The 14,683-nt window shown below is 44.0% G+C and overlaps 1 protein-coding gene across 3 annotated transcripts in view; it reads right to left on the bottom strand.

Annotated features, from left to right (window-relative positions):
* The window catches only part of SPECC1 (sperm antigen with calponin homology and coiled-coil domains 1), a 99,842-nt gene that overhangs the window by 14,006 nt on the left and 71,153 nt on the right, over positions 1-14,683 (bottom strand). For all 3 annotated transcript variants that reach the window (XM_054166178.1, XM_054166179.1, XM_054166180.1), the window contains 5 exons: positions 11,875-12,020; positions 11,401-11,501; positions 10,696-10,777; positions 5,996-6,146; positions 4,857-4,959 (listed from right to left, as the gene is read on the bottom strand). In XM_054166178.1, coding sequence (XP_054022153.1) covers positions 4,857-4,959; positions 5,996-6,146; positions 10,696-10,777; positions 11,401-11,501; positions 11,875-12,020 — 583 coding nt within the window. The remainder of the gene's footprint in view (positions 1-4,856; positions 4,960-5,995; positions 6,147-10,695; positions 10,778-11,400; positions 11,502-11,874; positions 12,021-14,683) is intronic.

The raw sequence follows: 14,683 nt of genomic DNA, 5'->3' as shown, positions 1-14,683 counted from the left end.
CCCTGAAGATGCCCACTGCCCTCACCCACAAGCTGCTGCTCTGACACTCTCACAGTCAGGGAGATGCTATAAAGCAATAGCTTTAATGCACAGGTCAGGGATATATGAAGTATAAAAACCTTCAGAGCTGGAGCTGCCATTTCCCTTTATCAGTTCTGGAACATTCCCCATTCCTCTACTTAAGACAACCACACAGACAGAGAGGTGCTGGCTCTTCAACAAGTGGGTCAAATGGGTCCTGTTAGACCAAACACAGCTAATAAAAAGAACAACTGTGATTGTGCACTGGAGAGAAGAGCTGGTCTCAGATGCTCTTTTCCTCTGTGCCAGAGGTTGGATGGGTAGTGGTTGGAAAATAAACATGAGAACAGCTCTTTTAAGCAAACCATATTCATTAACATGGTAACAATTGCCTTCCTTCTCTGGAGAGGGTATGTGTGGCAGAAACAATAACCCTGAGTTCTAATGATCATGGGTTAAGTGCCTCTTGATGTTCTGTGTTTTCACAATACATCTGTGGATAGCAATAGGCTCAATCTAGAGAGGTTTGGCCCCTTGACAAATGGTCTCTGCAGAGAGCAAACAGAACCAGGGCACTTAAATAACACCACAGTCACTAATGATACGGTTATGGAAGGTGATAATGCAACAAGAATGACTCTCAGCATCTTCCAGGAGTTAAGGACTCATAGGAAGAGAGACTATTAGAAAAGAGGCACCCAATTGCTGCTTCACACTCTTGCCATGGTGTATAATCTTTTTTAAATAGATGAGGATAAAACCAACAGCAACCCACAAGACAACAAAAGAAAAAGCTATTTTAACATAAATAACTTACTCTCAGTAGGCTTTGTGGTTTAAAGGACTTGGGGTAATTCAGCTCCAGAGCCACAAAAGCAGTTCTCCAGTCTCATCACCCTACATTATAAGCCATGATGTCAACAAATCCAGAGAGGCAGAAGGAACAGCCTGGGTATGACTGGCAAAAGGGCTCATGTGGCAGTGCACAACGTTTACAGGACACCAGGCACTAGATTAAGGTTGCTAGGTTGCCTTTTTAAAGCCAAAGATCTTCCTCAGGGAAGCTTTGCACAGTGTCACTGAGCCCAAAGCCACATTGGACTACAATTCCTTTTACTACCAAGGGTTGCTTTTTCAGCACCTTCCCTGCATAGTTACTCCAAAACTGATGGCCAAAAAGCCACACCACAGCCACCTGGCCACTGAAATGCGACAACCAAAAGCACATGATTGATCATGTCACAGTTGACACAATGCCACTTCCATATTCTTTTCTCCTAGTCATGAATGGAACTTCCACTTGGTTTTCTTTCTGCTGCTTGTGTTTCCACGTTCTAAATCGTCTCTCTGCAGCGTCCATCTCTTTTTGGTATCAGATCACTGTTTAAACAGGGATCTTAAAAATGCCATAGCAGCACGGAGAAACACCAAGGCTTTCATCTTTCCCCTCAGTTACTGTAAACTTAGGCAATTTCTTTTCTACAAAAAAACAAACAGAACCCTCCAGGCCACCACTACTAATTTGTGTGGCACTTCTCCCAGCTCCCCCCCCACCAGTGTCCCTTTCTCTTGTTGTATGGAATCGTCTCCTGGGGGACACGCTGGAGTTCAAAGCCAGGAATGTTCCCACTGTAGTCAACGCAAAGGATATATGCCAGGAGCAGGATGTAAATTTCTATCTATAGTATAAGCCTTGTATGGATTAAAGCATTTAAAAAGTGGAGCCTCATCCTTTGGTCCCTGCCTTATCCCCAGATACTTTCTGAGGTCATTAATCCAGCTTTCCTCAGGAAATCTAGGACACGGGTAGTAGCTGCTACTGAGAGTATCAGTTATTCTAATCCACTTTGCTCACACTGTTTAATGAAATCTGGTATCTTCCTAATTTAAAGCAGACAGGAATCTCCTCCTTCCTCACCAGCTCTCATCAGGAACTGCCACTAGACCTCAAAGGCAGCACATTTTGCCACTGCAGAAAAGAAGTCAGGCGGCCAAGGAGCAAGTCTTTTATTCTTTCCTTCCACTGTGTAATGGAGCTGAAAAGAGTTCTCATCCAAAGCTATCTGTGGTTCTAGGCTTCATGTTGAGCAAGAATATGAGACATCCTACTGGAATTTGCAGAGATGATGCCTCACAGGCAGAGGTATTCTCAATGGAAAAGAAGCCATGCACGTCATCGGTGCTCTGCTCAGCAGAGCTCATTACCTCATTCCCACCACTGCAGAGGCTAAGGCAGGAAGGAGGGTGACGTTCTTTACTCCAATTCCAGCTCTTTGTACTCAAGAATGATAAAAACTCCCTGTGGAGCCTAGTATCAGCCTTATCGTAAGAGTGCAAGGGTCTGGGAAAAGCTGGTTCAAGAAATCAGTGAATGCACTGCCAAGAGCACAATGGCAATGGGGATCTGAGCAGCAATGTCCAAGAGAGAATGCCTCTAAATGAAGCAGTGAGTGTAGAGAGGCATGGCTGTCACCAGAAGTCCATACTGGCTTTGTCCTTTGGTTCACCCAACTTGACTTTCTGCCCTGAGATCTCACACTCTGGGTGCCAAGGCTCCCTCCATCAGTCTGAACTTCTGAGGCTCCCCTGCATTATGCTGTGTTTGTCAGTGCTTTACCTGCTGATTGGCAAAAACTGCTGAAAACTCAATTCTGCTGCCTGAGGACAGCCATGCACAGAACAGGAACCTCATCAGAGCAGGAACCAAAACCACAAAGCTTGTTCTGAAATACCATCTGGACAATCACGTAGCAACAACACTCCAGCAGCCATGCACAAAGCAAAGACTTCCACTGTCCTCTGAAGCCTGGACAGACTTCCCCCCAGAGACTAATACTAAAAGGGAAAACAAATAGACCCAGATTGCCTTGCATACCTCCTGGGTGGCCTGCTATCTGATACACAGCTAGCTCCACTGCTTGGGTTCAGCTCAGGAAAATAAAACTCCTTCTCTATTCTATCATGGATGGAATAGTTATCACTCTTGGTGCCAGTCTGGTACCTTCAGAATCAGGCCAGGCCTCTGTATTGGCAAAGCCACATAATAATCTCTGAAAGCAATTCATTTAGTCCAACTTCAGTGTAATCAGAGGAAGAAAACTATAGGCTGGCTCTAAGAGAACACTTCTAAGAGTGCACTCAGAAGAAGTGGAAGCTCACCATATGTGCCACTTGAAACCAAAAAGGGCACCACTGTCAGGAGGAAGTGTTACTCTAGAGATGGCTTTTGCTGGCTTAACAGAAGTTACACTTGGAGAGGTCATATTCCATGAATCATTTTCTGAGGACTGGATGGGAATGTTCCTCTCAACTTCAAATCCAAGGCCAGGGGAATTTTAGTAGATGAGATAGAAAACAAATGAACACAGCACAGAGCATACAGCTTGAGGGGACAGCACTGTAGCCATTTAGGCAGCATCACAGAACTGGAGGCTAAATGCAAACCCTGGCTTTACACTTTCTCAAGCATGTCTACAGTCAAGAGCCTTCTCTGTTGCTTTTCCCTCTCTGAAACTGGTGCAGGCAGTGCTAAGAAAGGACTCAAACTCTTATAGTTCACTTTACTTAAAGGGAAAGCTACTGTCTCTGTTCTTCCAAACCCCTGCACCCTGCAGCTAATGCTTCACAAAGAGCTGGTTGTGAAGAAACAAAAAAACCACCACAAAAAAAACCCCTTATTATTTACTTCAAAGATGGACTCTGCTTTTATTAAAGCCTTGCTGCAGGGTGCATATCACACAGTGGTAACTGCTTTTGCCTTCTGCTCTGAGTAACAAACAATACTGTTCTAAGGAAAGAAAAATCTCAACGTGGTATCAAACCAAGACTGTTCTGCACACCCAGCATGTATCTATAGGTCTATAACCAAGCTGCAGAAGGCAATCACAAGCAGAACCAAAGGCCTGACAACTGCATTCAAACACCAGCCAGAGCTTGATAAGCCCAGGAATACCAATACAAGAACTGCAACAAACCATTGTGCCTGTGGAAAAAAATCACTGCAAAGAAAGGAGACATTTCTCAAGCAGTCAAAACCTGCTTTGTAAAATCCTACTAAAGTGCAGCAGGTTAGAAAGAGAGGGCCCCCAGGATGCAGCCTTCATTTGGTTGAAGCCAAAGAGGCAAAGAAATATTCCTCTGGTTCTACAGAAATGACCAATGAAAATATTCTCACAACAGCATATCCCCCACAGAAGCCTACAGAAAAATAAGTACATTAGAATGGCATTTCAAGAACTGATGCCAAAATGAAGCTGCTGCACACATCCACTCTTTGACATCTGGTGCAGTAGATGTTTGGTGCTTTGCACACAAATTATTCATAGTAATGTAATACTGGGGACTGCAGGGTCAAAGAAAAGTGATGCAGTAAATATTCTGTGCTTTGTACACACATTACTTACAATAATGTAATACTGGGGGCTGCAGTGTAAAAGAAATCTGAAGGGAGCAGCTGGGAAACAGCCAGGAGAAGCAAACACACAAAAAGTCAGCAGCCTGAAATACACATCTTCATTTGAAGTCATGTTGCTTACTGCACACCTGTAGGAAACTGATGGATTCATAACTCTCCAGAGAAAAGTAAAAATGCATCCATTCCCTTACCTGGTAACCTCCAGCACCCAGTCCCTTACCTGGTAACCTCCAGCACCCAGTCCCTTACCTGGTAACCTTCAGCACCCAATCCCTTACCTGGTATCCTTCAGCACCCAATCCCTTACCTGGTATCCTCAGCACCCAATCCCTTACCTGGTAACCTTCAGCACCCAATCCCTTACCTGGTATCCTTCAGCACCCAATCCCTTACCTGGTATCCTCAGCACCCAATCCCTTACCTGGTATCCTTCAGTCTTCTTTTGGCACCATTTCAACAGAGCATTCCTCTTCGAACCACCATACTCCCGAGCCAGGGCTGCCAGTGGGTCCTTTCTCTCCACACTAATTCAGAGAAGGGTAAGAGAGAAGCTAAAAATCTGCTTGAATTCTCTTTTATTTATATTTTTATCTGTGTATAAATAACACCTGTATGACAAAGCAGGATGGCAGCCCAGAACCTCAGTGTAAGCCAAACGATCACAGCTGCCAGAGCTTGCATTCTGTGTTTGCTATTAAAACCAGGATTTGGGGTGCAGAACTGACCAAAGAATCTGTAACTGCAAATCCACACCCAGATGAGCTGATGCAGAACAAGTTCTTGAATACAATGAAAAATCTGAAAGCTGGACTGGAGCCAAGGCCTCAAGGACAATTCATAGAATGGCTTAGGTGGGAAGGGACCTCAGAGATCATCTATTCCCACTTCCCTGCCATGGGCAGGGATGCCTCTCAACTAGACTCAGCTGCTCAAGGCCTCATCCAGCCTGGCCTTGAACATCCCCAGGGAGAAGGCATCCACAAGCTCCCTGGGCAGCCTATTTCAGAGTCTCACCACCCTCAGAATGAAGAACTTCTTCCTACGATCCAGTCTAAACCTACTTTCCCTCAGCTTCAAACTATTCCCCCTGCCCTACCGCTAGACACCCTGATGAAAAGTCCTGTACCTGCTTTGTCACCAGCCTACAGCTTCTGCTGTTGGAAATAATGGTGGAGATGAGGAAAGTTAATGCTTTTTCTCAAGACAGAAGAAAATGCTGTGCCCAGCTTTCTTAGACCTCAAAGCTCCTCGTTTTTAACATACAAAGCTACAACAAGCTAATGAGGGTTGACCACTCATGCACATGATGGAATTCTTGTATCCAATTTAGTGGCTCCTGAAAGCTTTCTATCCTCCTTTTGTCATGATTGCTCATCTTACAGGTAACTGTGGTTACTATAATCTGAATTTTGATAGCTGGCACAGCCTAGTAATTCTGAACTGGACAGACCCAGCCAGCAGTGAGACGCAGGTCTCCCAGCTTAGAACCCTCATCCTGGTGCCAGGTAATGCTGACAATCTTTCCAGGGCATTGTTTTTCAGAGGAGATGGAGGTGGTACCTGAGTTTGCTTTGGGGTTTCAAGCTGCTGGGGGTAGAGGTAAGCATTCTGCTGCTGAAGGCCATGGGGGGTTTGCTGAGGGATTCCAGGGAGGGGCTTTTACGGAGGTAATGGTCTGGTTTCAGCTCTTCATTCCTCCCCTTCAGAAGGTCTGTGAGAAATGAAAAGGGGGAAAAAAAAAGAAAGAAGGAGAAAAAAAAAAAAGCTGTCAGCTTGCAGTCTGAGGAACTTGATTAATCACTGTCCTGCCACCCAGCACAAAATATGTAGTCTGTTGTTTTGATTCTAAACAAATGTACTCATTTGTTCATTAAACACACATGGGGCTAGGAAACCTTGAGCAGATTAGAGGTGATCATAACAAGGCATGGCTTTGATGATTTCAACAGTACAGCCTGCCTGGTTTCCTGTGATTGATACTCCTGCTAGGGGGTAGGGGCCTCAGGTGAATGAGGGGAAATACCAAAACCTACAGTCTTAAAGGTTCAAAAGCTGGTCGCCAGATATCCTCACCAGATGACTGAGAAGCTCTAGCACAATAATTTCTTTGCTGCCATTAGCAGGCTTGGAACTCAAAAGCCTCTTGGTCTCCTGGACACAGCCTAGCTCAAGGCAGCAGTGAAAGGCACTTGTTGGCACATAGAATCAATAAGGTTGGAAAAGACCTCAAAGACCATCAACTCCATGATGCTTGGCATCCCTTCTGACAGAAAATTGGGAAGTCTCAATATATTCATAGCAGAAGTTAATTTTACTGACATATGTTATGTGGTTTGTATTGATATTTATTTACATAATAGCCATGATAGATAGATAGATATTTGCATTTGTGTGCATATAGATGTAAAACCTAATCCAAATCAGCAAAACAAGCAGCTATGAAGCCCAGCATTGATAGGTTTCTTGAAGAAAAGACAAAGAGATCATACAAATCAAATGATCTCCCCATGCCTATCAGCCATGAGGTGGAGCCAGGTATGACACAGGCAATGTTGGCTGCTTTGTTTTTGTAGACAAGCTATCAATAAGGCAGAGGCTGTGGCCAGCCCATTATGAGCTCTTATCAGAAATCCACTGAACGTGGAACAACTTTTTCTCCTCCTTTTCATTTGCCTCCCAGTGTTAATTATCAGTTAATGCCATATCAACTAGAGGGTGTGAGTTCCTCCTTATCTCAGCTTCAGCAAAGGCTAGTACCACTGGATCAGTCCTAACTTTCTCTTCAGGAGTACCTGGGGGGTTGTGCATCAGCAGTTGCCAAATAAAAACCTCATTCCAGCAGGAGTGAAGCTGCTCTTGTTTTGCCTCCTGAACTTTGCAAGATGAAAGCAGCATTTGTAGCTGCCAAGAGTTGCAGGCATTCCTGCACCTTCATTACACAGCATAAAGGGCTGCTACATTCCTGTCTGTTAAGAAGTCCAGATGGAGAAGCACAGAATCCAGTCCCAGGAGACAGTCTCATTTGCAGCAGCTTGGCTGTTGGCAGAGCTTTGCTGCACTGGACTGCATGCACCCTGCTCAGTCAGGGTCACCTCTCCTTCCACTCACCTGCTCCTGCTCTGTGTGCACCGTGAATCCAGAACAAAAAAGAAACAGCACAGGTTTTAGAAGTCTTTTTGTTGGTGTTCCTCTGGACATTCCAAATGTGTATGACTCTTCTAGCTCCTCATTATGCTGGGGAATTGCTACACCCATCAGACAGGCATCCACTGAATGATTCTTGGGACTATTTTAAACTTAAGACTATTCTGCTTAGAGATACAGAATTCCTGCACAGGGCACATCAATGAACAAAGTCTGAACATCCTAGAGAGGAATGTAGGTTTTTCACTAGATTATAATCATAGCCAAATTAAACAAAAGTGCTGTAAAATTATCATTAAAATAAAGGCATGGCCTAATTAGGAAATGCTGTGCTAATCACTCAGGATGTGCCCATGCATGGTACAGTAAAAGCAAGGAGAAGGAAAGCTTCCTGCTAGCTCTAAAGGCTATTGGAAGCATCTAGCTAGAAAGAAAAGATGGAGGAGATGAGGGCAAATTAGGAGTCATTTGGAAGGAGAAACAGGATAATAATTGCATGAAAAATATGCAAGGTGATTAAGGCAAATCACATCCTGTCAGCACTGTGTACAGAAAGCTGGTGGTTACCAGCTTGAATTATGCCTGCAGTGGTGCAAGGTGAGAGCATCCAGTTTTCAATACTCTTGAGCCTCACTTGCTTCAGTACTATACTTCCTTTGATTATTTCTGGCTGCTAGGAACTCCAGGACAGATCCAGTGAACCCCTGATTCTAAATTAAAAGATTGTAGCCACAGATCAGCTTCTCTCTGAGAAGTAATCCATACTGCTCTCCAACAACATAAAATCTGGGTCATATTAAGGACATTACAGAACCCTGCTGTGACACTGGTCAGATGGAATCAGCCAGAAGATTATTATTGTGGAGACTACTTCACTCTGAATTTCCTTGGGGATATTTTTTAATTCAATGCTGTTTGCACAGGGCTTGGACCAACTGTCTTCCAGGATTATTTAGATTGGAACCAGAGCTATTACAACTTTCTAGTGAGTAAGCCTTTGCTATGGATTATTGGAACTAAATTAAATCCAGGTACAAAGAGAAGCTGTAAATAAAGGAACTTGTCAGATAAGCACCCATAAATTTTTTTTTGCCCTGCAATGGCTAATAAACTATCTGTGTATTTCAACAGATTTTTCACAGCACAGTTACCTATGGGTAATAACAGTAATTATCCATGGCCTGGAGAGGGATATTTATTACTGAGGACTGGCACTATATTATACAGTTGACTCATTACTTTACTCCACAGCCAACTGCTAGAGATTAAAAAAGATTATGTTCTGGTTAGGATCCATTATATACTCTCATGCAAGACATTTCTGGAAACAAACTCATACAAGTAAGTAAACTGTCTCTTTCACTGATCATTTCTGCTTGCTTAGCATTTACTCCTGCAGGAGAAAGAAGCAGCACTGACAAGAGGTTATTTGCTTTTTGCTGCCATCTCAAAGGTCTTTTCCATCCTGGTTAATCCTATTCCATTCTATTCCATTCCATTCTATCCTATTCCTATTCCATTCCATTCTATTCCTATCCCTATCCCTATCCCATTCCTATTCTATTCCTATCCCTATCCCATTCCTATTCCATTCCTATTCCTATCCCTATCCCATTCCTATTCCTATTCCTATCCCTATTCCTATTCTATTCCTATTCCTATCCCTTTCCTATTCCTATCCCATTCCTATTCTATTCCAATTCCTATCCCATTCCTATTCTATTCCAATTCCTGTCCCTATCCCTACCCCAATTCCTATCCCTATCCCTATCCCAATCCCTATCCCAATTCCTATCCTATCCCCTATAACTTTTTTGCTCTTCAGATACAGAACTCTTCAGCTTTGAAGGACGGAAAGGGGAGGCTCAGCAGGTTATCTGAAGTGTCTACAACCAAAGACAGGTTCTAACTTCTTTCCTGTACTAGTAAACTGCTGCAGAAAATCCAGTCTACCAGTGAAGAAACTGAGACTGAGTTTTGGGTTTGTCCCTCCCTGCAGTTCCACTACAGGAATGTAACATTTCATCTGTCCTTAAGAAGTCAACAGCCTGTTGTTACCAGCTTTGATTCCAACAGGACAACCTACATTCAGGACTAGATAATCAAAAGCAAGGGCCCTGGAGAAAATGGGAAACAAACTCTGGGGGGAAAAGAATATTAAATGACAAGGGAACAAAAGCAAAGTGTGAAATAAAAACAAACTCCTCTCTTGAGAAGTCTCAAAACAAACTATTTTGAGACCAAACGCGAGCGCTCCTCAAGCAGTCACACTGGCGTCTGAAATGTTTGATGTGTTTCAAATGGAGTTCAATTTAAAAACAAATAAACCTTCAGAAGACAGTGCTCTGGACCCCCTCCAGATATATACATGTTGAACCAAATCCAATCCTCTCCAGTTCCACAGCATGGATTAGAGAGGTGCCGGTGGGTACTTTGGAATAAGGCAGGCAAGTTTGTGTTGGCAAACCACAATAAATCAGCTCCCTTTTGGGTTTCTAAGGCTACAGTCAAAATGGGAATGGAAACACAGCACAATTAATAAGCTCTCCAAAACAAAAGACTCTGAAGATCATAGAATCAGTCAGGGTTGGAAGGGACCACAAGGATCATCTAGTTCCAACCCCCCCCTGCCATGGGCAGGGACACCTCACACTAGATCAGCCTGGCCAGAGCCTCACCCAGCCTGGTCTTAAACACCTCCAGGGATGGGACCTCAACCACCTCCCTGGACAACCTATTCCAGGGCTTCACCACTCTCATGGTGAAGAACTTCTTCCTCACCTCCAGTCTGAATCTCCCCACCTCCAGCTTCATTCCATTCCCCCTAGTCCTATCACTACCTGATATCCTAAGAAGTCCCTCCCCAGCCTTCTTGTAGCCCCCTTCAGATACTGGAAGGCCACAATTAGGTCACCTCGGAGCCTTCTTTTCTCCAGACTGAACAGCCCCAACTCTTTTGGTCTGTCCTCATAGGAGAGGTACTTCTTTGTGTTTGACAGCAAGATACTTCTTTGTGTTTGACCATAGGAGAAGAACAGCCCAGGCAGAGGCAAACAGTTCATGACAAGCTTTTCATAATCAAAAGAGGCAACATTTGTGCATTTCCTGCAACTTACCTGCAAGAGGAAGGTCTGAAAGATCTGTGTGCCTGGCAACACCCTTGCTGGCTGGCTTGGCATTGTTATAAACAGAATGTCTCTGTCAAACAAGCAAATGTACAAAATGTAATTAAAAAAGTACTTCTCATCAGACTTAAATGGGCAAGAAGAAAGAGGAGATGCTTCTGGTATCTCAAGATCACAAAGCAGGTGGAGGGCTACAGAAACCTTTCCCCAAAGTGTCAGCCGTACCTGGGCAAATGGTTGTGAAAAGTAAAAAGGAGAAAGGAACAATATTTTTTGCTGCCATTATGTTTGTTCCTGAACTACTTCACAGATCTATCTGCATCATTTGTTGCTCACAGCAAACATGGTTTAGGTGTCACAAACCCAAAGATGCTTCTATTACCTAGCTCAGTCTGTTGTTTCTTGTACCTCACTTCCAATAACCAAAACCTATTTTCTGGTCAGCAGTGATTCAGAACTGTACTCCGAAGAGTTCACATCCGTCCACTGAGACCTCTAAGCTGAAGTCAAAGACAAACTCACTTTGATCCTTTTTGTTAGTGCTACAGCATTTGATGTTTCATAGCAAATAAACAGATGAGTTTCCCCTTCCTCTTGTCAGCACATGCACGTTGGCATGCTGAAGCTGTGTCATGCTCTCCTGAACACTGCATCTACTCATTTGAAAACCACGAGGCTGGAAAGAGCAACTTGTACCTGCATGGGGGAAACAGCAGCAGCTGGGGCTGTCCTCACTGGAATTCCACTTAGAGGGCTCCTGGGGACCTTGTGAACTGGGATATTTTGTCCAGTGCTACCTACAAGGCAAAAAAACACAGAAACTTTTGCAATTCAAACCCAGATATCTCCCTCTTGTCAGAGCAGGGAACCACTGGTGTAGTGACACGGCAGAGAGGATATTTATGTACCATGCACCAACAGAAAACATCCATAAAGGAGTAGAGTAGAGTAGAGTAGAGCAGAGTAGAGTAGAATAGAGTAGAGTAGAATAGATTAGAATAGAGTAGAGTAGAATAGAATAGCCCAGACCAGGTTGGAAAAGACCTTTGAGATCATGGAGTCCAACACATCATCCAACACTATCTGATCAACTAAACCCTGACACACAAAAGGGAAAAATCATGTGCTCACTACTAGAAAAATTTTCAGTACAGAACAGTGTTCAAATACCTGAGCATCCCAAGTCAAAAGACTTTATCAGGGACTTCACAGTAGCAGCAGATTCTGAGGGCGTGGGAGATGCTCTGCTAATGCAGACTCCTTGCCAACGGTTGGTCGTATCAGCCTCCAGGGAGTCCACCTCTTCAGTTGTCAGCCTGCAAAGCAGAAACCAGATCAAAGTCAGGAGCAACAGGAAATGCAAGCAGGGATTAAAGATCCTTCTATGTAGTAAGGCAAATCCAACGATGCACCTCTGTCACTGCAGTGCCCCCAGCATGGGCACTCCTTAGAACGTTCATGTCCCTTGCTCAGAGAGCCTGGCAAACATTTAAGTCATTGAGTCTTACAAACTTTCCTGAGTTGTTAACCATATCATCCTCATTCCCCATCCTCACACAGGGTGGGGAGTTATGGTAGGGAAAAAAAAGGCAGTTTGATGAGATTTGTGAGTAATGATCAATAATTACCTGAGGATGGGCTATCAATACAGCACAGGGGCCTAGGGTGGTCCTCTGTGTATGATGAGGAGAGCAACCACAGAGCAGGGTGTTATTTTACACTCTGTGCCTTTAACTAGCATGGCCACTGCTGGAGTAATTGTTACCAGCTAAAATGCCATAACTGAAAATAGCTGGACAGGGTTCAGGTAATAGCCATAAAAATTGGACCCCAAAGCATCCTCCATAATAAACAACTTTGGCAACTCAACTCTCCCAGCCCATCCTACAGCAATCTCACCACCAGCCTGGTGATGGGATTGGGAGCTCTAGGTGAGCAGCTGGACTTGAAGATCTCAGAGGGGTCTTCCAATCTCAACAGTTCTATGGTTCCATCAACAAGGACAGCTGCTGAACAAGTCAGTCCCATAAGCAATTATATGGGGACTAAAACTGTTAAATGCCTCATCCTAGCAGGCACACCACCACCAAAATTCAACAGTTAGAATGAAAAGAGAGAAATGCAAACTAGAAACGAGGCTTGGATTTTAACAGCAAAGATCATTAACTTACTCCATTGAAAAGAAATGTTGAAGTCAAGATTAGGTGCTGAGCTTAGAGGAGCTAATGAAGTCCACAGCTCTGTTAGACAGCAAATGGAATCACACAGTGCAACTGTTCCTTCCAGTCCTGCATTTTATAGATCTGGCTGCCACTGCTTAGCACTGACACTGTACTTACCTGGTAGCTCTCAGGTAGATCTCAAGTGCAACTATCTAGCAGAGCCATGTTAAAAGAGTATTTGCACACTATTTTCCTGATCTCCTAGCTGCTTAAGACGTGTGGATCAACAGGTTCTGCTTCCCACCACTTTCCCTACTTAAAAGTGCAGTAGCCCCCAAGAGTTACATGAGCGAAAGCAGTACTTGTTTCATAAGAGGGCTGGAGAACTCCATCCAGAAAGTGCCTATAGGGTTGAACAACTTCTGCTGTGCTAAAAAGAGAAGTCAGAACCTTTTTCTTTCCCTTTTAGCATCACAGTCCACAAAATGCAAGCAGCTAAAGGGTGTCAACAAATAAGGGAGTAAGAGTGACTCAGGTTTCTATTTCCGGCAGAGCTTAAGGAGGTGCTGTCTTCAAGCAGATATTGGCTATTCCTTTGCTAATTCATTCAAGCTCCTTGTGTGCCAGGGGAGCCTGCAGAGGCAGATGGTTAGAGAAAAGGCCATTTCAGTTCCATTCTCCATTTAATCCAATAAGAAGAAAAGGCAGATTGGGTAAGATTCTCTCAGCTCAGAGGAGGCCGGTGCTGTGCCGAGTAAATTTGAGTTATCTTTTTCTTCTGTGGCTTTATAAAGTACAAATGACAGAACACAAAAGTTAAAGGAGTCCTGCTTCTAGAAAAGCATGGAGGAAGATCAGGCTCAGTGTGGTCCTGGGCAGCCTGATCTAGCTGGAGGCATCCCTGCTCACTGCAGGAGGGTTGGACAAGGTGACCTTTAAGGGGTCCCTTCCAGCCCAATTGAACCTGTCAATCTGCAATAGATTTCTGCCACCTACTGCAATCTATTAGGCTTTCAAGAATTAAACAGGCCCCTGCACAAGACTTCTGCCCAGTTATCTAGGCAACAAGGCTATGCACAAGGTTTGTGGAACATTAGAGTAAGAAAGGAATAGTACATTGCCTGTAGGTTAACTGGTAAAGCCTGAGAACAGAACAAGTCAGAAGTATGCTCCTGGCAGCCATCACTTCACTGGTTAGGATTTAACTCTCAGAACAGCTCAAACCTCACAACCTAGTCTAGCCTTTGATTGCACAGGGCTGCAAACATGTCAAGTCAATTTAGAGTAACTAGACCAGGCCTTATACCATGCCACAGAAAAGTGCAATGAGAAATCAGCTGCCATTATTCTGTCACTGTGCAGGGTAATTAAGGAAGATTCAAGTGCTGGAGCTACTACCGGCTCCAATTTTGTTAGGATGCTTCCTGTATTTGCAATAGGCTTCTAATGCCCTTTGAAACAATCTCCTAGATTAAACACAATCACATTAGAAAATTGAGGCCTCCTATGCTGCAAACCATGGGATGAGAGGTAGGAAGAACAGTGGTGAGAGGTATCTGCTGCAGCTCAAACCACACACAGCAGCCAACAAGCAATGGAGAATTATGAAACTTGGTGAATGCTTTCCAGTTTTAAAGAGAAAAATCTGTGTGAAGAGGGAGTGCAGGTATGTGTACACAGATGGGTTTCTTAATAGAGAAGCAGAACAGTAAGAGCTTAACTTGCAGCAGCAAGCCGATTCAGGAGGCTGGCACCAGAGATCACAGCCATAGCTTCAAACCAGAACTGATTCCTTGTGCACAGGATTTATTCAGCCC

The sequence above is a fragment of the Dryobates pubescens genome, chromosome 13 (genome assembly GCF_014839835.1).
Source record: "Dryobates pubescens isolate bDryPub1 chromosome 13, bDryPub1.pri, whole genome shotgun sequence".
NCBI lineage: Eukaryota > Metazoa > Chordata > Aves > Piciformes > Picidae > Dryobates > Dryobates pubescens.
This window is presented reverse-complemented; position numbering and strand designations above follow the sequence as displayed.